We start from the raw sequence: 25,645 nt of genomic DNA on the forward strand, positions 1-25,645 counted from the left end.
CAATGTAAAAACAAGTGTATGTATCATGAAAAAAAAATCATGGTCCACGAGATTTAATATATCGAGTTTAATGTCAAAAAGTTTAACGACCGCTGCTCTATATTATATAATATTTTATACAATTTTGCGGTTGTAATTATTCTTTTTATTTTTTCTTTAAGAAATCATCTTGTCTACACAATTTTGTCATATGGATAAATCTGCTCCAAAAACTTGTCAACTTGTACAACGTAAAGAAAATTACCATAAAAATGTATGTTTCAACTAAAATAGAATTTATTTATTTCATGAAATTTTATGACCATCCCCATTATCTAATATTATGTTTCAATTAACAGATAGAATTTTTTACATCATTCAAATAGATTATTTAACTAAATATATCTAAATTGTTTTTACGTAAATATTTCTTGGTGTAATATAAAACAGTTGAAATGAATTGTGTTTTATTTATTTATTTTTTTTTAATCCTAATTAGTATAAACCAAAAAGCTATCGACCAATTCAATTTTATTTATTCAGCTTTTGTAATGTTTGTATTATTTTCCTTGCTTTTTTAAATTAAAACAGCGGTCAAAAATGATAAAATTTGGCATATACTTAATATAAAATATTGTTAAATGGGTTATGTCTATATAACAACTTACAATAGAAGGATGTTATAGTTTAAGGATCTTATAAACTTGTTGAAAGTGGTTATATACATATACTTGTGTCTGTTGGACCGTGAGTTAATGGTGAAGACGTCCGACCAAATCCGTAGGCTGTGGTCAGTTTGAGCTATAAGATACTAAATGTCATCAACTAGCCCTAAGCTATTTGAACACGACTTTACAGCAACCGCTGAACACACTACACAATAGTTTAGCAACTCTTCTGCATTACACAATCAACTATTTATTTCTAAAACAATAGCAATAAATAGAATAACTTGGCTATTATATTTACTAAGAAAAAAAATATATTTTATAAAATTAAAATTATTATTAAAACAAATGATTATAACAATTTCCACAATACAAAACTAATTATTTCTCAATTAATTCAACTCAACTGTGAATTGTGTATAAAGTTATGTACTATTTGGACGAAACTAATCAAAAGTCAATTATCCGGATTCCCACGCATGCCATATGACGAAATTAGTATAATAACGTAATTAATGAATCACGAAATTTGAAAAAGGACTCGATTCATTTTTCACGCGGTCCCGGCACCGCCACCGCCACTAATTGTTATGAGGGTTTAAGCGGAGGCCATAAAGGGCATTCAGACCTAATTAACATTCACTTCACATTAAATTAACTGCGACTTGTTAATTGAAACACACGCATACACAAACCATCCTTCCATTACCATCCCTACATTCATTTTTTTGCACACCATTCCAACTTTGCCCTCACACCCCCACTGTTGCTGCTGTCACATTCATTGCCACATTTTAAGGGTTGATTATTAATTGCTTAGCACACCAAGCCGCAACTTAATATTGATTATGGTAAACAATGTGACGTGCTTTTTTTTGTTGCGTTCTTTGAATTTATTTCCGAAAATACATTTTCGCCTCGTCAAAGGGTGACATTTCCTTCTTGACATTTCACGTGCATCTGATTATGCATAATAAAATATCTGCGAAGAACAAAACGTTTGCCCCATTTAAAATGTCAATCAATACGCATTCTCTTTCCTGCTAGGATTCATCGTGTAATATTCAAAGAATGCTGTAGAAACTTTTAAATGTTTTCCATATTCAGGAACCATTATTAATATAGATAATGCTATCTATTTAACCATAATAATAAATTCAATGTATATTTGTTGTGAACCCGAAGCAAACATTTTTTTTCCTCTCTTAATAGATAAACTGTTGTAATGTGAAAGGAAACAGTAATAACTGGATTACATAATGGCGATTTTACTGCGAGAATTTCCCTCGAGTGAGGAAATTTAATTTTCATAATTATCTTTTACGGGAAACTATAAAGCAAACTATATTTTTTTTTCTGCCGCTAAATTTAGCTCTGCTGAACAGCACCGGCGAGAATATGAATTAAAATGTGAACAATATACGTGCATGTGTTCAATTGGATTGCTGTGCAGCCTGCGAAGTTGGCAATAAATTTCCGGCAATAAAACACGCCAAACTCTATGACTAATTAGTGCTTAAACTTTGGAGAAATTATAATTATACAAGCACGCAGTCCATTGATTTTATTACGTAAAAGTATCGGAAACCGTGATCAAAGATTTCTAATTAATTACATTATTCTAGCGCAGCATTATTTTATACATTAAATATTTCTTAGAATGATGAAGTAATTTATGTCGGATTATTTCGAAGGTATTATTTGCCTCTTAAATAAATATAGGTACAAAATATTGTTAAATTTGCGATTGATAAATAATGATAATTCCCGTTACAGGCATCCTAATCTAATGATTAGGTTTCAACACATTAGAGTCTAATCTATCAAAATTGGTTAAAACTAAAGAAAAAAAGAAAAAACGTTGTATTCAATAAATAGAATAAAGAATAAATATTTAAAAATATCAAAAAAATTTCTTTTATTCATTTCATTTTATTTTATTCAAAAATTGGCATTTTTTAAACAATATTTATTATGAAAAAATAAAAAGAAAAATTCTACAATAACACTTTTAAATGATGGTGCCTACACTCCGGAATAGTCACCATCTACTTCAATAATCTACAAACATTTTATTTTAACAAGTATTTTTTCAAATTTCTAATATTGTATTTCATTCTTGATTGAAAGTCAAAAACAAATATTTGTTAATTGAAAATAATTTCAAAATTACTAAAATCTATTTTTCAATGAATGAATTATTTGATCAATTCTATAAATTTTTGATTATAAAAACACTAAAAATATAAATAGTTTTATTATTACAATGGTTTTAATGGTATTAATATAATATGTATTGACTACTACTAAAAAACTACTCATTTATATACAATAATTTTAATATTATAATTAGAAAAATGAATTATAATTAAGTATAAGTTTTAATCATAAACAATGTATATGAAGTACTTATATAAAAAGAAATTCAAATCAATATATTTTGAAATATATAGTTTAGAGTATAAATAGGCATAATCAAACAATTTATTTTTTTATATGTATATTATATGGATGATCTGTAATCCGATCTTTATATTTTTCTATAAAAAAGAGCAACCGTAATAAAGCACAACCCTTCGAAAGGTCGAATTATGAGCCATTTTCCAAATATGATCTAAATCTAGCAATCTCAACAAAAAAAATGTAAAGAAAAAAATTCAAAATAAATTCTTTAAGATTTTACAATGTGGAAAATTTTGCGTCCCCAAACAGTGTTACTTGTGGCCAAGAATCAGAATTTACTCTGCCCATCATCTTTTTTTACACATAAAGATTTGAAGTTATGTAAGTTTTTTATGTCTGGCTTTGTACAATAATTATTTAATTCTATTTTATAATACAATGGGCCGCACTGTTAAAATAGACTATTACATAAATTGGATTAGGAACAAGAAGCGTGATGGAGTTTCTTATTACATGCGGATGTGATAAAACAAAAAATATAATAGGGTGTGACATGAAAACATGTTTGATGTAAATTTAGCAGTGCCAGCGGTTGCAAATAATGTGATTTATCATACATGCACTTTATAAATTACAAACTTAAACGCAAACTTGTAATATTTTTAATATTATTTTGTTAATAAATTTATAAAACGAATATATTCAGTTTAAAAATATAAAATTAATACTTTTTACCATGAATAAGTATACGCGATTTAGTTTATCATAGCTAATGATAAAGAAATATACAAATGTGAAAGATCAAATGCATTTTACAGAATTTCAATCGTATTATGTTATATTACTACTAAAAAGTAGGTGACATCTTTCAAACCAAATTATTAGGGGAAAAAAAGCACTATTCACTTATTAATGCACTAGTTAACTTATTGGATATCTAACTGCATACTGACTGAAACTTCTAACGTATATAAAAAATTGTATATATTTTTTATTTTTTTCTGGTAAATTTCGATAAAAAATTATATTCAAGTAACTGAATATTGTACTATTTTTGGCAATAAATATTTAAAATGTTTATATTTTTATTGTATGCTTTAAATTTAAATAGTTGAACATATTATCAATCAGTTTTATAATATATACGTTTCTCTATTAAGTTTAACTGTTTTCGATCACCCAATGAATGTTTGATAGATTACTAAATATAATCGCTGAAGAGTGACAGGATTTATTTGCTATTTCGTTTTGTACAAAATATAGATTATATTTATATATCATTTATATATTAATTAATTCTAGAAGAGAACAAAAAAAGATTATATTTATATAAATCTAAATTAATAGTGTTTGTATATGTTATATACCTCGAATAGTGCCAATATCTCGCACTATTTAAAACTAGACTAATCGAGGATTTTAGAACCTCATAAACATAATCAGCACAAAAAGAGGCGATTATATAGAGAAACAAATAAAATTTAGTTTGTTTTGAAATTCTCAAACTGTACTATAATTAAGCCGCACTATGGGAGGTATTGTATTGTACTATAAAATTTGTTTCATTAAAGCTACCTTAATGATATTTTATTATTTTTAAAGTACATAATTTATATAAAACGCCTTTATTATTATTTAGAATTATTGTTTTTCTTAGGTTTACGTATTTTTTATAATAAAGTCCATGTTTTCTAACATTTTCTGGTCAATAAATTATTATTAAAAGTAATCGAAAAAAAAAGTAATATTATTAATTATTTTAAACTTGCATAAAATAATTAATTACTTCAAAATATAATTGAATTGAATTATTATAGTTATTTTTGGAATGAATTATAAACTTTATTTCTTTAAATTCGTTAACTTTACTTCGGTTCGATTTTTCGCTCGGAATGTTGGTTGTAAACACGCTTCGACGGTTGAAAACGCGGAACAGCCAAGTCACTTAATCCTATTAGAAAAGTTACAGGAATATAATGCAATAAACTTTTGAACACCCTTTTCAGCAGACGTTCTTTATTCCCGCTGATACCCGTAAATTAATAGAGAATAAAGCTGTCCTCTTTCGTTGCTGCTCTCATTTATTAATTCCGTAAATTTAATTATATCAATTTTATTGTAATTCTCTAAAAAAAACTGTATTGTAATTATCATTTCATTTCAAGATATATTATTGTTATATTCATATTATTTTCTGCCATACTTTAGGGAATATTTTTTATGAAAATAGAAGTATAAATAACACGAAAATGGCTACATTTGCTGAGTGTACTGTAAAAGATAATGAAAATTCAATAACTGAATCACATTTTTCGTTACATATATAAATATATGAATCTATGTTTAGATTATATAACAATATGTTGATTATTTATCAATAAATCACTTTCTCTATATTAATAATAATAATTTCACTAGCCCTTCAATAAATTTATACGAAATAAATTATGTTTATTATTTATAAAAATTAATTGTATAAATACATATTATTATTTCCAATAATTTTATTAATTGTTTTCATTGGGAAATATTGATAATATACATACAATTCTTCAAACTTATATTGCACAATGAAAATAATAAATTAATATATGACTTCATGAAAATAAACTTTTTAAATCATTAATATTAATTAATATAATCTGCTTTTCATATTTTCGCTTCAAAATAAAAGTAAATCTATATTCGACAAGAGAATGTTAATAAAATCACCAATATAAGCGATCTTTTTACCCCGTCATACATCAAATATGGTATGTCAAAAAAATATTATATTATATTGAAAGTTTTTCCAGGGACAACAATGTTATGAGAAAAGTTACAAAAGTTTCTTCAAATCTGTATTATGGTATTGAAATCTAATTTATCTATTTTTATAAAAATATCACCAAAATATACGTTAAAGGGAGAATAATGTTCAAGACTTTCTGTGGTATTTAAGTCTATTCATTATTTAACTGATTACCCACAGTATGCGAAGTATTGCTGTATTTCTCTTTATCATTTATAAAAATATCCAATAATTTTCCAAAATATTGAAGAATATAAATATATTTAATTTTTTTTTTTTATTCCAACGTTAAATTTGTGTTGGAAAAGTAAATGGTTTCGCTTTAATTATTCATTGAAAGGCTTTTAAGGGAAGCGAGTTTTATAACAAGTTTACTTCTATAATAAACTGTAAAGTGCTGTAATTCTATTTTACTGCAGAGCCAGCTTAAATTTTCTTAAAGCGTGATGCCGATGAGAGAAGACCGAACAGTTGCTAATAACATAGAATTTGCATAGGATGAGATGTAGGGTGAGTGACGTTGTAAATATTTACCTGCGAAGGAAATTCCGACGGCCGAAATTGGCAACGCGACTAGAATTCCTGCACCCGAATATTCGGAGGCGGCGAGTGCCACGAGAACCAAGCCCCCGAGGGCCCAGTGCGTTCCCGCGAAACCATACTGCTCGATTCCTATCCTCATCATTAAAAATAAAGCACCGAAATAACTGAAAACACATAGGCAAAAATCAAAACATACTACATTAATCGGTTTGCATTAATTGATTAAATTGCGGAAAGTAAATAATAATAAAATAATTTATTTAAATTTAACATCGAACTATTAAAACTATGTAATAAATTTGAAAACTCACCTGCAGCAATTTCACGCCGGATCCATAACTATGTAACTATTGCGTTTGCTAATTGTTATGAATTTTAGTAGGAAACGGAAACTGTCGTCGATGTTTTATTTTCTTTTCGTGAAATCGGTGTTTCTTCGGAGGGAGTGAAACGTGTGTGCGTACCGGAGGAGTTTTCCAGCACGTGTACTTGGCCTGCAATGCCGCAGTAAAATAGTCGATATTTCCATGAACGCAGGCGCCATTCTGTCTCTATCCCTATTACAGGCTACATCTATACTTAAAAGTAGATATTCCGTCCAGGTTGTTTTCCTAAGGTCGAGTTACCTTATGTGATAAGAAACAAAAAAGAAAAGAAAGAAAACAAACGCATAGCCCTATTATTTTCATCCGCAAGTGCAATAACAAATGCTGCAATCGGATGTTTTCATTAGTTCCGAGCAAATGTTGATTTGATTCGTTCGAGGCGCACACGAGACTGGCAATATACAATTTTATATATATATGTTGCGTTGCGTACATTCTACGAACAAATATTTAAATTATTTAACGTCACCCTTGACATAACAATATTATCAATGGTAACAAGCGCGGGTTTATTACTTTATAAGCTGAGTACATTTTTACAATATTTTTAGTGTAGACTAATTAAGCAGACAGCAATATTTCGTGATCTATATTTACGCAGTGTTTATAAATGCATATAGTGAAACCTCGCTTAACGAGTTTATTCCATTCTAAAATTTTCGGATTTTTACTCGTATAGTAAAACATATTCAAACATACACATAATATGTGCACACAAGTTTTAGAAATGGTGTAGCAGGCGCGTAATCCGAGACTTCTCTTCTCATCGTCACTCGTTATGCGAAACGTCGCTCGTTAAGCGAGTAATTTTTCTCACAAATCATTTTGCTCTTTAAGCAAAATACTCGTTTCACTGTAATCGTAAAATTTAAAAGTAAACTACATTCATTAATAAAACAAACGCTATCGAGTTTTATTTCAATCATTTAACATTTAATAAACTTGACAAATAAATTAATTGATACATTTATCCGCGAATCGAGCCCAACTTTAATATTTCTTTTGTAACTTACCTTTTGCTCTTCAATATATTCAAAGTTCTTCATTCTGATGAAAACTACATCTGCTATGCTTTAAAAAGTTTGGATTGAATCCACCGAATTTTGTCAATATATAATACGTTTCCTATTAGCAGCAGTTGACAAACAACATAGAAATAGTATTTGATTTGCATAAATGTATACAATGTTTTAATAAAATTCCTAAATGTATGTTTCTATATAACCTTCGTTTCGTTTCCAAGTGAATACCTTTTCTATAACAATTATATTAATTATTCTTAATTATTTCAGAGTAATATATTTTCAATATTTAGTTTTAGTATGTCCAATTTTGGTAATTGAAAGCCGATGTATCTTTACCACAAACAGATATTTTAAAGTAGGACTGTGGAATATAGAAATAGAAATTAAGATTCTATTTTCTTCTTAAAATTGCACCAAATGATAATAATAAATAAGGATTATCTGGATTAGCATTGAGACTTCAATACAATTTGCTCCAATCGTACCACTGCGAAATAACGAAACAATTGTAATTGGATCGTGGCTGACCATGTACGTAACGTTTTATATTTTATTGGATATTGATTTCGAACAGTTAAAATAGAGCCCATAACGTGTCAAACAAATAACAAGTAAAATCAATAAAGTGTACATTGATTGTATCTACGTATTTCAAGCTTTGCATCAATATATTATATATTTTAATATGATTAACATGAAACTCACTGTTAAATCAGCATTACTTTTATTTATTACTGTAATAAGAATTCAAATGTTATTTGTCAATTAAATATTATCAATTTAAATTTAATTATTCTTATCGAATATTGAGTTTTATTATTTAAATTAGCACTTTTCTGCTCAGCTTTTCACATTTTTTAGGTATTATATCTATAATTTTTGTATATTGGATATTATTATTATATTATTCGTTAATTAAGTTGTTGATATTTCTAATTTTTCAAAATTCCTATGATCTTAAAACTTAATTTAATATTATTAATAATTAAAACATGAATATGGCTGTAAAACAATAAATTACGTTAATTAATTATGTTTAGCTACAAAAATATAACCAGGACGTTGCGTGTTACATAAACTGCTAGGAATATACATGTAGTTAATGTGCTTTTACATCTTATTAATAAATTATTAGTCGTAGACAATTCGAGTGTAATGTGTAGATAAATACTGTAGATTTATATTTTGTATAACCCGGCTCATCCGCCATTTTATTTTAAATATAGCAGTGCTTTGCATTGTTCGGATTAAATAAGTCCGGACCAGAGAGTTGAACCAGAAAATAGTATAAAAAATATGTTTCTATAATAAAAATTATAGTTTTTTTTTTCATTATATACAACTAAAGTCATCGATTAGTCTGGTTTAAACATTCCGGGATATTAGCGGAATCCGCACTATTCGAGGTATTTGCTATACACAATTTATTTTGTTTTCATATATAAAAACAGCAAATTAATATTTCTAAAATTGAAACAATGTAAGGTGTATGTTGAGCAAGGTTCCAATAGTTTCATTTTTGATTATACAATATCTACTTAATTTACAATTGTATTGTAAATGGAATATTATTATTATTGTTATTAAATATACACTTTTAAAGTTTTTATGTTTGGATTTGATTTATTAATACATTTTCAGCATTTAAAAGCCAAATCACTTAAACTTTCCTTTATGAAAAGAAATTACCGTACGTATCTTTAAATAATAAAGAGCGTAAAATACCTTAGCTTGAATATTATATAGATGACTCACTTGGAAAAACTTATTTGGCCTAATTCTATAGAAGATGCATTATGTTCTATATATGGAACTCTCAAACTAATATCGGAAGTTTGGTTTTTGAATCCAGCAAACATATTAAAACTACATATGTTTTCTTTTACATAGTTAGCAGGTTTTTCTTTTATTTATTGCAACAAATTACTATACTACAAACTCAACAATATGAATATCAAAACTAAATTGATCTGCTGCAAAGGGCTACCGTTCATAGGTCTTTTTGCCCTAGATATATATATATATATATTTATTTCATTTATAAAATCATATACAAAGAACTTGAGATTAATTTTCTTAAATTAAAAAGAAAAGAGATAAATCTGACTATAGACCATTTACTCATTAATTACGTTATTTTGAAAAATCAATTATAATTTTGTTCAACACAAAACCCACTTCTATAATAAAAGGTAGGTCAAACTACAGATGAGTCTTATATTCAACATTATCATAAATAATTATGATGACTTAATCTCTTTATAATTTGCTTAAAAAAAAAATAGCATTTTAGTAAATAACTCGCATAGTTCTTGTTTGATCAGTTTGGATTCACTAGGTATAGTATGATTTTTGTCAGCGAAATGCTGAAGAGTGCGGAGAGCTTGGAGATTGTAGCGGTGTACATAACAGAGTTGCTACTAATTAAAGAAGACGAGCGAAGGCTGGTGAGGATAGTGGCAGTTGATGCCAGCACTAACATGAGTAGTACAGTGATACAGGTCCTGTATGCTGACGAAGAAGAGGAGAGGTTTTAGTGCGGTAGGAATCCCACAGTACCACGACTCCACCCGTGGTTCCTATGTAAGGTTTCCTCTGCTCTACAAAAAAAAGGTATAGTACGATTTTAAAATTAAAAGTAAATGCGATTTTAAAGTTCAAATACACTTTCATTTAGCAATTACAGACCAAATCACTTTCAATTTCCTGATGATCTGAAATATAATTGTTGTCAGTTCGAAAGTGGTAAAACATTTATAATATGTGTTCTCTTATATAATAAATTATTCTTAAATCAAAGAGCATATCTCCGAATAAAAAAATATATACATTTCTAATTTATAAAACTCCGACGCAGTTAAAATGTAACATAAAAACATATATTTAATGTTGAAAGCAAAAAAGGGTTACCAATGAGTTTATTTCATTTTATAAACTGACCATAATATTAATAATATTCCTAAGGAGGAATTTTTAATTCTGGTAATAGTATGTTTACCTCTGTAAACGAAGTTTGGATAAGTTTCTATTCATTCAATGTATGACTTTTTATATAAAGAAGGAGATATATTGTTGTATTGTATATTGAATATTGTATATTGAATGCCTGAGGTAATTTATAAAATAACGAGTAAACTAAACTAGATTTAATTGCAATTAGTTTTTAAACAACATTATACTATAAACCACAATAACAACAATATATTGTTGAGAAATGACTGAAGTTAATTACTACCTGCCACTTTAGTTTTAAAACAGAACATTATAATCACAAATCTTTTTTACTTTAAATCTCCATCTATATATTAATTACACGATGCTACAATTTGAATGGATAAAATCATTAATCTTCGAGCGCACGTTTCATTTGCATTAAAAGAAACGTTATTTCTTCATCCAAATTGAATTCCTCGGCAATTTTTGTTTCGACCGAAATAATACGGCACACGATTGCGGAGGGTAAGGGGAGACGCGGAATAATTCACGGGTCGTGGAGCCATTAGCTTAATGGCCGTAATTAAATCGTCTTTCATCGAAAATCGATTTTGGATTATAAAACCATTAACTGCTGCAATATTTACTTTTGAACGTTCCGCGATGTTAACTTTTATTGTTCAGAAATTTTTAATTTACGAGACGAGCGCAATTTCAGGAACATCAGGCATCGAATGAAAACGCAAATATTGCAAATATAATAATAAAGTTTGCCAAAATGGCTTGGATATTTATAAATTCACCTGGATCAAAATCAATCACCGTCGACGTAGTGATTAAGTATGTAATCGCTGGAACACGTGATCCATTTACTTTGATTACGACAATGCAAAGATAACCGGACGTTATTACGAAACACACGGTCCTCGCGTAACCCAAAAGATTAATTCATTCTGTAATTTATGATTCCAAAATGTAAATTCTCTTATTGTCTAGACGATTTTTTTTATTAAAGTAATATCATTTATGTTACAAAATTATTTACACATTATTAATATATATACACACAACATGTGTTGCTACTTCTTCCATTAAGTACTTCGAAACGAAATAATTGAAACAAATATGCAGATCAAAGGATGTTATTGCTGTTGAGGCAGCAATCCGGCGTGTTTCAAAACTAGGAATATTTCTCTCCTATTTATCTTTTCGGCTTCCCTGTCGAAGACAACATTCTCTCCGGGTCCGAACCACGAGCTCCTCGCCAGAGCCTGCCGAATCCTAGGGTCTTTGTAGAAGGGATTTAACAGGTTGGGCGGCAGCTGCGCCTCGTGCGATGCTGACTGGAGCACTGCCCTGTGCCTGAAATTGTCCGGGTTCAACTGTGCCAGGGCCAAGGAAAGGACGCATCCGAACAGAAAAGATACAATTGTCCACCTCATTGCGTCTCTTAGGAAGATCTGAAAACAAAATAAAAATAGGTGAAAGTGATCAAAACGCGCATCTTCCGTTAAAACTATGTAAATTCAAAATTCTCCAAGAATGCGATGTAAATAAATCATGTGTTAAAGTGGAAGAAGATTAGCATCATTGCTGTGGTACATCTTTTCGTTGGTAACGGAGAAAGTAAACATTTCACTTTTCTACCCAACTAATTGATTATACCTTCCTCGATTTCATTCGTTCGTTCATGCAACGGATGAAATACATTTGAATTGCTTAAATATCCGATGTCAAATTACTTTGCTACTAAATTGAATATAAAGAAATCGAATTTACAACAAAAAACTGTTCTTACGCAATTAAAAAAAACATAAACGCGCGATTATCCTACATTGCATAACTGACCGGTTGGATTGTCTCATCTTTCCGTTTCCTGCATTTCATACCATCCACATAGAAGATGCGGTGAAAGTTGGAGATGCAAATATAACATAATACTTAGTTCCGTATATAGCGCGAAAAAAAAGCACGCACCGAATCTGGGCTCGGCATTTGAATAATTATTTCTTAACGATGAATTCTGCTTGAGAAAAAAAAAACAGAAAAGAAAACGATTGTAATTAATTCTCGGCTTTCCCGTAAAACTATCCATCGCGTTCTTTTTTTTCCGTAATTATTTTCAGGTCAAGACTACACATCGATTGTAGGCAAACGCAGACGAAGAGAGTACTCATTCGCATACAATTGGAATGCAATGTAAATGATCATTATTTTAAGCTCAAAATGTTTATTGCATGTATTGACATCAAAAAACAAATAGATTTACAGATGAAAAAAGCAATTCGAAAGATTTTATAATAAAGTGAAAGTGATTGTTTATGTTATTATTATCATTATAGTTATGTGTAATTACTTACTCTCTTGTTTTGTAGATTATTAACTTGATTCACTGAAACATTCACTTTGGGTCAACTGGACGCGATCAGCCGTAGCCTATCGAAATTATTGAATGAACTAAAAGTTATTTTCGCTACTCATCAAATATACCGGGGATCCTCCTTGACACTTCTTTTAGTGGGGTGATACATTGCTCTTGACCACTCACCTTGCCCGACGCTCATTGTTTTCTTCTCTACTGTTTGTGTACCTCTTAATCCTACGGTACATTTCACAATCTGAGTCCGCCTGCATTTGCATAATATCAAACGGACAGCTCGCGCGGTGCATTTCAATTAGTTCATATTAACCTACACTAAACCTTGCACACTTACCAGTTAGACACTTCATTCGCCCGCACATTATCTTAATTGCGTAACGAAATCAATGAATTATTAATTATTAATATTCGTTTCAATGACTTTACGATCGCAGAGCGCACATTGCGTAAGAGCAAACTTTAATGTAACTACTATTTAAATACCTAACATTTCTTAAAATATTTATGCTTTGGCTCGTTACAATGATTCATATACATTTTAATCAATATTATTAACATTACACAAATTATTTCCATTTTTTTTTTTGTCGAGAGAAGAAATTAAATGATTACATTAATTTAATTATAATTTTGAAAGGAATTCGCGTTTGACAAAAGCAATAAACCTTGGTGGTCAAGGAGACCCACCGTTTATGTAGATGATAAGGTTTTGCTGGTGATATGCGGGGCTAATTCATATTCTGTGGGGATATACGGTGTAAAACGACGAGTCCTCTTTAATTTGTGGAAATCGAGTTAGTTCGTACTTGATTTCTAGTCAGCAATTTTCCCATTAGTAAGATTTCGCAAAATATATTATAATTTAGTAATCAATGCCCATGAAATGTTGAATCTTTTATTGATACATTAGGAAATCTCAAAAATCTCCTCATCCGCATGGAGAAATGAAGGTTATCTTCTTGATCGAATACGGCAAATCAAAACATTTTACTAATAGGAACTTAAACTTAGATTTTTTACTAAATTACAGATACTAATTGTATGTTATTATGTTCTCTTACATATATGTAAAACTAAAACATTTCATTTTCCTAACAGAATTTTGGTTTTCCAACAGGCAAACTGGCAATTAGGTACATCTAAATTTATTACTGAAATTATCTCATGTTATTAATTATGCTTACTTCATTTGTAAAAATATAATTTCATTAACTTTGTAACGTATATTCTCTGCATGCTTACAAATCCAAACTGCACCAATTTAATATTAATATTCATATTATACTACTTTCTCGTCTGCAAAATCATCTTTAAAGATTCAATATTAATTATTTGTTAGAACTTTTTTTCTATTATTCTATTAGGGCCAATAATAAATTGTAAATAAAGATTTATATTACTAATTATTTTCAATAAGAAATAATCATTATAAATAAAGAATACATTAAAGAAGCATTTTTATTACATGTCTGTGATGTGGATCAAATATTTTGATTATATAAATGCTATAATAATAATTTGATCGTTTTATTTATAAGAATAAAAATAATTATGTTACATTGTCCCAACTCTTCCATTAAATTCTCCTTAAATCGAATATAAGTGTTAATAATAATAATGAAATATATTAGAAATGTTTGTATATATTTTGTTATAATTGTTATGTAGGACAAATATTTTTTTAAATATAAGTAAATAAATTAAATCTTTCAACAATTTGTAGATGAAATATTTTTAAATACAATGCATTAGAATGTTTAAACAATTGATTAACGTTTTTTTTTTATCATAAACCATTTTCCATACTTTAATATATAGTAATTTTTAAATAAAAAAATGTTTTTTTATACATTATTTTAAACAAATATTACAACACTATTAGTCATCAGACGAGGTTTAGATAGCACAATTTTAAAACTTTCTGAAAGTGTAACTTTCACATTGATTGGATTAGTTCCATGTTCTTCCTCATCTTCAGTCGCAATTGTTATGTCTTCGCAATATAGACATGGTTTGTACATTTTGAACCGTTCTTTGACCGTTCACTTTCCGCGTATTTCGAAATACGCTGTTATTATAAATATTATCATATTCTATCACATATTTAATACATTAGATTATGACCTTTCAAATAAATTAGAAATTAGATAATGATAACAAACAATCTATTTTGGAATCATATTTTAGAAATGAGATTTTAATTTGTAAGACTTTTCTTTATTCGAAAATCGTTTTTTATTTTGTTTACAATGGAAATTTTTCCCCAGTTTTCCTATTATGGCCACAATAATTTTACATCTAAAACAAAAATTTCGCTTTTAGATGTAAAAAATAAGTAATAAGTTTGGAATTTTCAATAACGTTGCGTTGTTTGCAATACATAAATATCGCCAATATTCAAGTTGCTGTTGGTATGGACAACACATAAACATAACATTAAAATGTTATGTTTTTTATTAAATAATGTTACAACTTCGTATGACCATCAGGTGATATTTCATAATCTGCGTATTTTTTACGAATAGCAATTCCAAAATTTGGCAAATCCACATATTTGAAAATTGATTTTTTTAGATTCCAAATTCTCCTTTAATTCAATAAATCTTCTTGCAAGAACTCAATATCAGCATTTTATAAAATAACGAAAATTATTTCGATTTAAAGCAGAAATTAGATATTTTAGAGCAAAATCAAAATACGCTTTCTTGATACAATCAATTTTGTTGCCATAAATTTATTAATCTCCAAACGCTGCAAAAATTGCCTTTCAACAAATAAGAGTTTTCATCTTCATTTTATACATATTAAAATTATTATTATAATTAATAAAATTTAAAAACGTATAATGGTGATCTAACTAACTTTTTTGGGAATAATATTTTTTCCTGTGCATGTAAAAATGGTGAATATTTTCCAGTCTGTAATAAGTTTTGATTTTAGAAAAATTGGGATAAATGATACACAAATATAGGTAATATAAAAAAATATATTTTATTCTTAAATAAAAAAAGCAAAAAAGTATTCTAGTTAAGCCTAATCAAGTTAAACCCTTATAGAAGCTGCTCAACTTTAAGATTGTTCTTTATATATTGTAATACTTGATGCAATACATCTTTGTTGGCTAATCCATCATCCCAAATTAGCTCTATGTGCAATCCATTCACATCTTTTCTAATAATAATGGATGCTTTCAGGAAAACAGCACAGACATCCATGGTGTTCTCATCCTCCAGCTTAACGCGTTTGCAATTGTAATATCCGTTATCGTCTTCATATTCTCGCTTCGAAGGACTTCGAACCTGCAAATCCGATATCAGATTCGTGGCCGTATCTATGCACGGTGGACTCTTCGGGCTTGCTGCCTCCATAACAGCTTGACCGTCAACAGACTCGTGTCCTGAATCGTCGCTCCTATTCATTCGCTGTTGTTCCCTGCGTTTGCGTCTTTGATTGGACCACCTATTCGAATGTGCTACTATATCGTATGCAATCACATTTTTGCTCTTTTTCACCAATTTTTGATCTATCTATAAACAATAATAACAACCATTAAACTCTTGCAAACTACTGTGCTTTTGCATAATCACCATAAGCTCATTGAACATGTTTTGAATTTGAGTGGAAACTGATTCTACTAAAATATCTTTGTCGCCTATTGGAATTGTATACTGGTATGGGTGTTTTATTTTCTGCTTCTTCAGCGCTACAAGTGTGGCATGCGGAATTTTTCTCAAATCTATATCACAATAAGTCCAGGCCAAGCCCCACCTCGTCGTGTTGCCCTGGCAAAATTCAGTTTGCTTAAAGCTGAGTACGTCCATCTCCCTCAGCAATTTTTTTATAGGTTGTAAACTGACTTTGTGTCCAACCATTGTTGTGTAAATCCTTAAATATAAACAATCACATCTGTTCTTAAAATAAATTAAATAAATGCATTACTTTACTTTCTGCTGCAACTCTCTGCTTTCATTCACCAATTTAGTAATGAACTCAACTTCACCTCCCTTAACGACGACTTCGCCTTTCGCTGCACAGAACGCATTTTTAGGTCTCGGTCTAGTTTGCTTTCTGGACTTAAATTCAAATATAGTCTCTTGTTGCGAAGAGAAAAACGGCGGATTGCACATGCAGAAGTCATATTCATCACCTCCAACAGCTTCTTTTAGCAAACTCTCATCCATTATACCCTTAACTAAAGTACAAAATAAAATGTAATAACAAAACTTAATACTCAAAAGCAACATTACCTTTAATTTTTGTATTTAAACTATTTCTCTCAACATTACTAGTAGCATATGCAATACTCTCTGAATCAATTTCTGTAGCCAGCATGGACCACCCCAATTTCTTGCTAGCTATTAATGGATATACACATGAAGCCCCAGTCCCTATGTCAATGCCCTTTATATTTTCAGTTCGCTTTGAAATCTCCAACAAATCTTCAATCCACAAAATATAATTCAATCTTAAAGGTATTGTTGGAATCAATTTATTCAAGGGGATGTCCACATCCAAGTCAAAATCCTTTTTCAATAATGTCTGGCTCAGTGCTCGGACAGCTTCTACATCTTTGAAATCTAATGATACCTTCCCTGTCAGCTCCTATAACATTTGATTTATTGTACATTTTCTAATCAACAATCAATAACATCCTACCTGTTTCACATGCTTCCTAAATTCTGGATATTCAATTGCCAAAGTTTTAAAATTTGGTGGTGTTTTATAAATATTCCTAGGATGCATATATTTACTCATAGACATCTTCTCAATAAGAAAAAGGAAATCTAAAAATCAAGTTCAAAGAAGTTATTTAATGTTTTTACTACTGTACAAATTGTACACTAAGAGCCTGACTAAGAGTTGTACACACCAGTTGTAGGTTATAATTTAAAATTAATGTTCACTTATTACAATAATGTTTCAAACTAAATTCGTTTTTAATCTTAGTTTTTTGTAGCAAATATCTTAGGTTATATTCACTTTAACATTTTCCGGTTTAAAAAAAACAGCACCTCCATCTATGGTAGGCTAGGCTAAACTCTTTTGACTCTATGATGCTCTATGGTTAATGAGCTCACCGCACTGCTGCAACTGGCTGACACTACAACAAACGCAAACACGAATGCATAAATATTTTATACGGCTTTATTTTTAATTAAATAAGTAATTCAATAATAACAATTCAAACAAAAAAAGTTTGTACTTTTTAACTTAATTTTTTATTTTTTTTTAATTGTAAGCATACTAATTCATGTTTTTTGTTTAATTTTTCCATATAGGTCAACCTTTTTTGCAATTGCCTCCTGCTTTTTCCTCTAGATTTTTTTAAACCACCTTTCTTAATAGCATGCACATCTTTACCATATCTTCAATATGGTCCTATCCAGTCCTCTCCCATAACTTCAATATGGGAATTCTTGATCTCTTCAGTTCGGTCAACTTGTACTGTTTTACAATACACTTGATTCAAATTAATAAGATTGTTGTCAATAGTTCTGGTACTATCAGCAACAACACTTATTTCTTCAGTCTCAACATGTGCTGTTGTACAATACGAGTGCTCTGAATTGCCAATCATTGAATCACTATCATCAACAATATTACTTTGGTCAACAACTACATATTTGATATTTTCGGTCAATATTGGAAAATCGTACATCAAGAACTTTAGTAGTTTTCTGTAGTTTTCAGGAAAATGATGTTAATGTTACTTACTTGCTTGTCTTTGTCGTAATCAAGATGGTCGAAACACGTTGAAATAAAACAAGACTTGATAAAATTGGAACACGCAAACTACAATAAAAGTTTTTGTCGTAATATATTCACAAAACCGGCGGCATAAACTCAAAATATTTGATATATTTATGTATACTGTGAACATTACATTCCTAAACTCTGTAAATATTAATTATGAATAAATTGAACATTTTTATTTCAAGTTTTCAACCTTTACACAAAGTCCAACTTTACACTCAAACAGTATTTGAGCACACATGAGCAATTATTTTTTTTGTCTAACTGCAAAGTTCCATATTTTTGTAAAATTTGTCTCATAATATTTCTAATTTAGGCAAAATAGATAAAACGTTATAAAAGTTAATACAATAATATCTTACAATAATATACAGAATGTTCTCACGAAAGTTTCATTTCGTCATCTACTGGCCACAACTTTGCTAAAGGGTTAAAGATATTAGAAATGCGTAATTTTAATGTCTTTCTCATTTGAAATGGGCTTTCCGGTAAGCATGTGTACAATAAATTTTATTTAATAATATTTAAAATAAAACATCAATTCGAACCAACAAGAGTATACTTGATTCTTCATGCTTTTTATTTTGTTTAGATAATTTTTAAATAAAATAAAAAGATTTTGTTCATGCAATGTAGAAGGCGCGCAATCCGGGTCTTCTCTTCTCATCGTCACTCGTTATGCGAAACGTCGTTAACAAGTCATTTTTATTACAATTAATTTTGCTCGTTAAGCGAAATGGTCGTTATGCAAGGTGCTCATTAAGCGAGGTTCCACATATTATGTGTATTTTTGAATATATTATCCATCTTCGATTTTCTTTGTCATCTTTGTTTAAAGCGGACTATAATTTGCAAATTAATTTGTGTTTGCTATAAATACAAAACACAAATGTATTGTGTCCAACTATTATTATAATATATAAACAAATATAAACTTCATAAACTTCAAATAAAATATTCACCGTGTGTGAATTAGAAAACAGTACCTAGTGTTAGTGGTTATTCTAGTTGTATCTTAGTGTTGTTTGTGATCACAAAATGTTCATACTTGTGTTCAGACATGTTATTTGTGATTTTTTTGTGCAAAATTTAATAACATTGGCATGTCTCCGAATAAAAAACTGAAGAATAAAAATAACCAAAGATATGAAAAGCAAAATCATGAAAAATCGAGAACAAGTTATACTTTTTTTCTCCGACATGGAACGGATTAACGAAATTTACATTGATTTATATGGGGAAAACGTGTTTCACTATACGAGTAAAAATTCGGAAATTTTGGAACGGATTAAACTGGTTAAGCAAGGTTACACTGTATATATAAATATGTTTTTATAAATTGTTAGTAAATTTTATAATTTTCACAGTAACTACTACCAACTTCGTTATCGACTGGTTCAATGCTTACTATTTATGGTCTTCCACAAAATATTGTATTAATTGTATTACACATTTTGGATATTATTAGTGGAGCCCGTTGACGATAACTTCAAGACGGGTTTCATGTGGATTTAATATTGTAATATTAGATTAGTACTAACTGTAATATTGGTATAAAAACAATCTATGTTTCACATAAATTAAACCATTATACGTACGTGCAATTTGGACTAGGAAAGATCGGATACAAATAATATATAGATTTCTTAAAATTGCTTTATTTGAATAAATAGGAAAATTGCCATATATAAATTATTGAATTATAAAATATATTGTCTTATATATTTCTAAATTAAAATATATAATTAACAATAATTACATTAATGTTTACACCAAAATGTATTAAAATGAACAAAAAAATGCATCACACCACTTTCTACTCCTTCTTTCCATTGTTACCATTCTACAAAGAGAACAAAGAGATAATATTTTGATATTTAGGTGAGCGAACTTATGGATGGATGAACGAATGAAGAAGAGAATGAGCAGAATGTGTTTCGTCAAGCGTTAGTTGTAGTGACCATAGCTTAATGATAGATATTTTGTGGAATGATTACTCACCTCCCTTACTTTCCTAGAAATTGTCTCACTGATATATTTCAGTATAGAGTATTCCACCTTCATTTTTTCCCACTTCTTGCTTGGAATAACCATCAGTGTTGTCGTGGTATTTCCAATGAATAAAACCAAAAACATTACACTTAATACTGACACCTGCAGTAAAAAAAAATGTTATCAAGTATGTCAATCCAGGAGTATCGTTATGTCTACTTACATGCCAAGTAGCCGTCGGGTGATAACTGAGCTGCATTAAAACATAAGCATTGTAAAGTTGGAACAAATAACCACCAAAGAGGAATGGAATTAAGAAACTCAATCCACGCCACATCCAAGAATGGAATCCTTCGATAGTTATGTCCATGTTGTGTCTTTCACCCAAGGCCTTCAACCTGTATAATACTCCCATCTGGTATCTGAATTGCAAATACTGAACGACACCTGGGCCCAAACCAATGAATTTATCGAAATTTACGTGTGTTTTATAACATACTTATATAACAATTGAACATCATAAATTGATTGCGGAAATGCTCCCATGTATCCACATCTGGCCAAATTAAAAGAATGCCCGCCACAACAGTTGATAGGAAGTGATGGAATCTCCACCATCCCTTGATACGCGAACCATTTACTTTTAATATACTTTCTCTTATAGTTAAAGTACAATAATACCATACTAATAAGAAAATGTAACTTAACTCTAACGGTCTAAAAAAGTAGTTAGTATTTTAAATATAATTAAATCATAAATCGTTGCTATTTATAGACATTTCATTATGACGATAAATATGATTTTATAAGCTATAAAATCGTCTATTTTGCTTACCTGAAAATAACAATTTGATTTAATACGGAGAGTACGAAACCGATCATACTTAATATTAATTTAAACTTTTCATATTCATCTTTGTATTTGAACCTGGAAAACATATACATTAAATATAGTCCAAAGTGAAATGCATAATTTTAGATAAAGTTCATCAGATAAGATTTGAATTAGACAATGGCTTAGTCAAAAATATTAAATTGATAAAACATTGGTTCAGCAAACATTGATCTTTGAAAAAAGTTCAATGGGCCAATATGTTCTATAAAATTGATACTTACTTCTCCTCCTTGTTCAATATTGAAACATTCACATTGCCCAATATAATCTTCAAATACATTCCATTCTGTTTGGGTAAGGTTTGCTCAATATCTTGCAATTTTGCCTTACGTTCAATTATCCTACCTTCAAGCTCTTGGATCTTCTCCTTATCACCTCCCTTCTTTGTCAACCTTTTGATAGAATTTGTACATTATTGGAGAATACTATCACATGTAAATATAATCCCACTCACTCTGTTATACTCTTTGATATAATGCCCATACGGTAATTCTGATGTTTTATGCCTTCCATGCATTTCTTTTGTAAACTTGCCAATTCAGACAACTTCTCCTGGTAAATTTTATTGGAATTCTATAATAAAACAAATGATATGTAATAACATAATGTTGCAGACAAATTGGTTTGTTTTGTTTTATAATTTAATTAAATTGCATTTTTTTTTAGATAACATGACCTTGTCAGTATGAAAAGTATTCAATTCTTGAAATGACTTTGAAAACAACTTTAATTATAATTGAACAAGAAAACATTTACCAAAATATTTATCAAGGATTACAGGGTGACAATAAATTATTCTTGTTGATTCTGAATGTAATTCAGATTATTATTCAAAATCATGCATTAGTATCATACACATTTATTACTTCATTGATGATTAGCCTTTGAAATAAAACACAATATGTTAATTAAACATTGACAAATTGGAGTGTCAGATATGTTGAGTAATTATTGATTAATTGATACTGAATTGAGGAAATTTTTGGACTCTGCTGAATCAAAACCTACCTCTAGCACTTTGTAATCATTGGCCAGACCTTCCCATTCTTCGAATATGCTTGTGTCGCTCATATTTGCAGCTCAGGGGGGCTCACACAAATTAAGATCGCAAATTTATACCGAATATCATGCAACAAATGCATACACCACACACTAACACAAATGCCAGCTTCTAATAAATTAGTTTCATACTTTACACTCTATGTATTTGTGATCGGCCGATACGAGCCAACTTTTTTTTCACTGATAACGACCAATATCTGTGCGAGCAATATGATGATGATCGTTCAGTACATAACCTTGAACCTTGGGAATATTTGATTTTGAAGGCAATCAGATTTAAAGAAAAAATTGCAGGTATATTTTTGTTCGATAAAACGTCGTTAACACATCAATATAGAATGGGTTATTTCCATAATATACCTGGCAATTTATATATTTTTGGGGGGGTATGTTTCGTGGATGATAGACAGCCAAACATACATTACACTTTTAACATTTGCCTATTGATTTTATATTTTTTTATTCAATTTATATGATAATTTAATCAACTTCTATATAAATCACTTCCAGTATATTCTTATATTTCAATTATTTGTAATTTGAAAATCTAGTTACAAATAACTGGATTTAGAAGAATATGTTCTAAATTAATACACTTGTTATGTGAAGCTTTATCGATCGTACATATTTTAATATATTTGTATCATATCCTGGAATTAAAAGTAAACATTAATACACATTGAAAACTTCAAATAATTATTCTTTATTAAATATACTGCAATTATTGTATGTTCTATTTGTTTTACCACAGACCCAATGAGTTCGAAACAGAAACTCTCCTGTTTCTTATAATAAAATGTATTAATCTAAATGTAGTTATTACAGTGGAAACTCGCTTAACGAGTTTAATCCGTTCCAAAATTTCGAGATTTATTAAATTTTGCACAAAAACACAAATAATCTGTCTGATCACTTAGATGCAACTAGAATGACCACTCTAGTGTTAGTGGTTTCCAATTACACCATTCACACACGGTGAAGTGAGTTTACATTTCTTTATATTACTTATATCAATCCGGGGTTTTGGTGGAGGTCTCTTTATACTTTTAATATTTGTTTATATAAAAAAGCGTACATAGTTTGTTTATATATTATAATAATGGTTGGACATAATACATTTCTACTTTGTATTTACAGCAAAGGCAAAGACACACGTTAAGCGACTCGTTATGCGAAGTGCTCGTTAAATCCACTGTATATACTTGTTATTTATGTTAAACTACAAACAAAGCTAAGCGAAATTCTGCTTATTGCTTCTTATTCCGTTTATAATTTATATATATATGCTGATTAATATGATGGAAATGACTAATAAAGTTCTTCAATTGTTTTATTTTTGTGGAAAAACCACAAAATATAAAAAAACTGTCGTTTGAATATGATAACACACAATTATATAAAAATTGATTTACTCGTTATGAAACAATTGGTTTGCTAAAGTTAGTTAGTTTAATCAATAAAATCCAAACAATCGCAAAATAAAGAAATATATTTGTCCCATGATCCATATTTATAATTAGATGTTATTTTTAATATTATAATGTAATAAACATTTCAATTGGGAATCCAAATTTACAGTGATTTTTGTTAAAGATAAACGGTAAATATTTATAATTAACTATTAAGTTTTAAGAAAAATTTAATACATTAACAAAAAAAACAATAAACATACACACTTTTACTTAATAAAAAACCGAAATTCATCGAATGCAATAATTAATAATAACAAGTATGAAATAAGTTTAATACAGTAACAGACTCGTCAAAACACTTTCAGATATTTTTTTAATGAGAATTAAAATGTACACGAAGTAGTCAAATCGTATCTATATCACTCAGACTAACGGGAATTTATTAAACACAAATTTATGGGTAACATAGACATAAATATTAATTTCATGTTCATTTTTCTGGCACATTATTTCAATTGATAAAAACGTTCTGCTATATCTAATAAGCTGTTCTATATCGACCTGTTATCAACCTGTCGGATTTTAGTTATAATCTTAATATGCAACTTCCGAGTAAAAAAAAATGACCGATAATTTCGTTCACGGAAGTCGTAACTGTATATAATAAACATCAGAGAAGCATGCAAGAGGCACGAATGATCTCAATCGTAAATATGCTCTACTGTACAATTATAAAAAAATGGAAAGGGAGCTCGTATATTTTTTTAGTGGATAATTTAAAGAAAATATTACAATGTAATATCGAAATCGATATTTATAAACGATATCTGTTTTTTCACATAATAAAAACTACCATTGCGAGGATATTTTGAGCGTCACGAATTAGGGAATAGACAAAATTATGTTGAATTTCTGTATCTACTCAGTGATTTTGTATAATATCCTCTCGTTGAAAAGTCACCGCCGACCACTGATATCTATCATGGTCAATCCTACTGAACAGATATATGGAATATGCACCTTTACGTTTTCAATTTAGTTATACGCTTTATTTAATAAAAAATATTTATTGCACATAAACATAAAAAATACATAAAATCTTTTTTTGTTAGAAGAAACTTAAATTTGTTCATAAACTTCACAAAAACAAGTATTGTTCACGAGTATATAAAATACATCATACCAGATTGCTATCTATGTGGGAGGTCGTTAGGGTTTGAACCGTTTGAACCTTTTTAATTGTTCTTGGAAGATTAATATTGGTAGAATGTTTAGAAGAAATTCAAAGATATTTTAATTTACATTTACGCCCAGTCTCATTTATTTTGTAATGATCTGTTAACGTAGTACTTATTAAACGTTTGTTAATTGTACATTGTAACGTATATATATACAAAGATTTGACAGTATTTGAATGTATT

The 25,645-nt window shown here is 29.0% G+C and overlaps 4 protein-coding genes across 6 annotated transcripts in view; all 4 read right to left on the reverse strand.

The window, feature by feature from the left end:
- Positions 1–7,135, reverse strand: part of LOC108562142 (high affinity cationic amino acid transporter 1) — a 13,550-nt gene extending 6,415 nt beyond the window's left edge. Inside the window, exons 1-2 of one of the 2 annotated variants that reach the window (XM_017920358.1) lie at positions 6,696–7,135; positions 6,376–6,548 (exon numbers count right to left, since the gene is read on the reverse strand). In XM_017920358.1, coding sequence (XP_017775847.1) covers positions 6,376–6,526 — 151 coding nt within the window. In that variant the 5' untranslated portion in view covers positions 6,527–6,548; positions 6,696–7,135. The remainder of the gene's footprint in view (positions 1–6,375; positions 6,549–6,695) is intronic. The other variant, XM_017920357.1, reaches the window with a different exon arrangement.
- A 4,736-nt stretch (positions 7,136–11,871) lies between these two features.
- LOC108562130 lies at positions 11,872–13,442 on the reverse strand. Its single transcript, XM_017920338.1, has 2 exons — positions 13,090–13,442; positions 11,872–12,189 (listed from the first exon to the last, which is right to left on the reverse strand). The coding sequence occupies exon 2, from the start codon at positions 12,169–12,171 to the stop codon at positions 11,872–11,874; it is 300 nt and encodes a 99-aa protein (XP_017775827.1). The 5' UTR covers positions 12,172–12,189; positions 13,090–13,442.
- A 2,693-nt stretch (positions 13,443–16,135) lies between these two features.
- On the reverse strand, positions 16,136–18,122 carry LOC108562140 (methyltransferase-like protein 16 homolog). 2 transcript variants are annotated; one of them, XM_017920353.1, is made up of 6 exons: positions 17,980–18,122; positions 17,766–17,893; positions 17,357–17,711; positions 17,049–17,301; positions 16,697–16,994; positions 16,136–16,636 (listed from the first exon to the last, which is right to left on the reverse strand). In XM_017920353.1, the coding sequence occupies exons 2-6, from the start codon at positions 17,868–17,870 to the stop codon at positions 16,160–16,162; spliced, it is 1,488 nt and encodes a 495-aa protein (XP_017775842.1). In that variant the 5' UTR covers positions 17,871–17,893; positions 17,980–18,122; the 3' UTR covers positions 16,136–16,159. The 2 variants fall into 2 exon arrangements, with proteins under 2 accessions (XP_017775842.1, XP_017775843.1); XM_017920354.1 differs by having other exon boundaries at positions 17,950–18,122.
- A 2,491-nt stretch (positions 18,123–20,613) lies between these two features.
- Positions 20,614–23,229, reverse strand: LOC108562141 (transmembrane protein 120 homolog). The gene is made up of 8 exons (XM_017920355.1): positions 22,759–23,229; positions 22,205–22,323; positions 21,972–22,142; positions 21,691–21,783; positions 21,355–21,572; positions 21,079–21,302; positions 20,865–21,017; positions 20,614–20,706 (listed from the first exon to the last, which is right to left on the reverse strand). Exons 1-8 carry the CDS (start codon positions 22,819–22,821, stop codon positions 20,680–20,682), a joined length of 1,068 nt encoding a protein of 355 aa, XP_017775844.1. The 5' UTR covers positions 22,822–23,229; the 3' UTR covers positions 20,614–20,679.
- Positions 23,230–25,645: the final 2,416 nt, after the last annotated feature.

This window comes from Nicrophorus vespilloides, unplaced genomic scaffold, assembly GCF_001412225.1.
Source record: "Nicrophorus vespilloides isolate i.1.1-1 unplaced genomic scaffold, Nicve_v1.0, whole genome shotgun sequence".
NCBI classification, from domain to species: domain Eukaryota; kingdom Metazoa; phylum Arthropoda; class Insecta; order Coleoptera; family Silphidae; genus Nicrophorus; species Nicrophorus vespilloides.

What these genes read in the sequence shown, in the direction of transcription:
- LOC108562140 (XM_017920353.1), bottom strand. Translation starts at nt 17,870, where the DNA reads ATGTCTATGAGTAAATATATGCATCCTAGGAATATTTATAAAACACCA. An exon ending in TTTAAATACAAAAATTAAAG is followed by an intron (nt 17,302 to 17,356) that starts GTAATGTTGCTT and finishes TTTGTACTTTAG; the next exon opens with TTAAGGGTATAATGGATGAG. An exon ending in GAGTTGCAGCAGAAAGTAAA is followed by an intron (nt 16,995 to 17,048) that starts GTAATGCATTTA and finishes TTTATATTTAAG; the next exon opens with GATTTACACAACAATGGTTG.
- LOC108562141 (XM_017920355.1), bottom strand. Translation starts at nt 22,821, where the DNA reads ATGAGCGACACAAGCATATTCGAAGAATGGGAAGGTCTGGCCAATGAT. An exon ending in ATGATTACAAAGTGCTAGAG is followed by an intron (nt 22,324 to 22,758) that starts GTAGGTTTTGAT and finishes GTTTTATTATAG; the next exon opens with AATTCCAATAAAATTTACCA. An exon ending in GATGTTCAATTGTTATATAA is followed by an intron (nt 21,303 to 21,354) that starts GTATGTTATAAA and finishes GTTTGGGCCCAG; the next exon opens with GTGTCGTTCAGTATTTGCAA.
- LOC108562130 (XM_017920338.1), bottom strand. Translation starts at nt 12,171, where the DNA reads ATGAGGTGGACAATTGTATCTTTTCTGTTCGGATGCGTCCTTTCCTTG.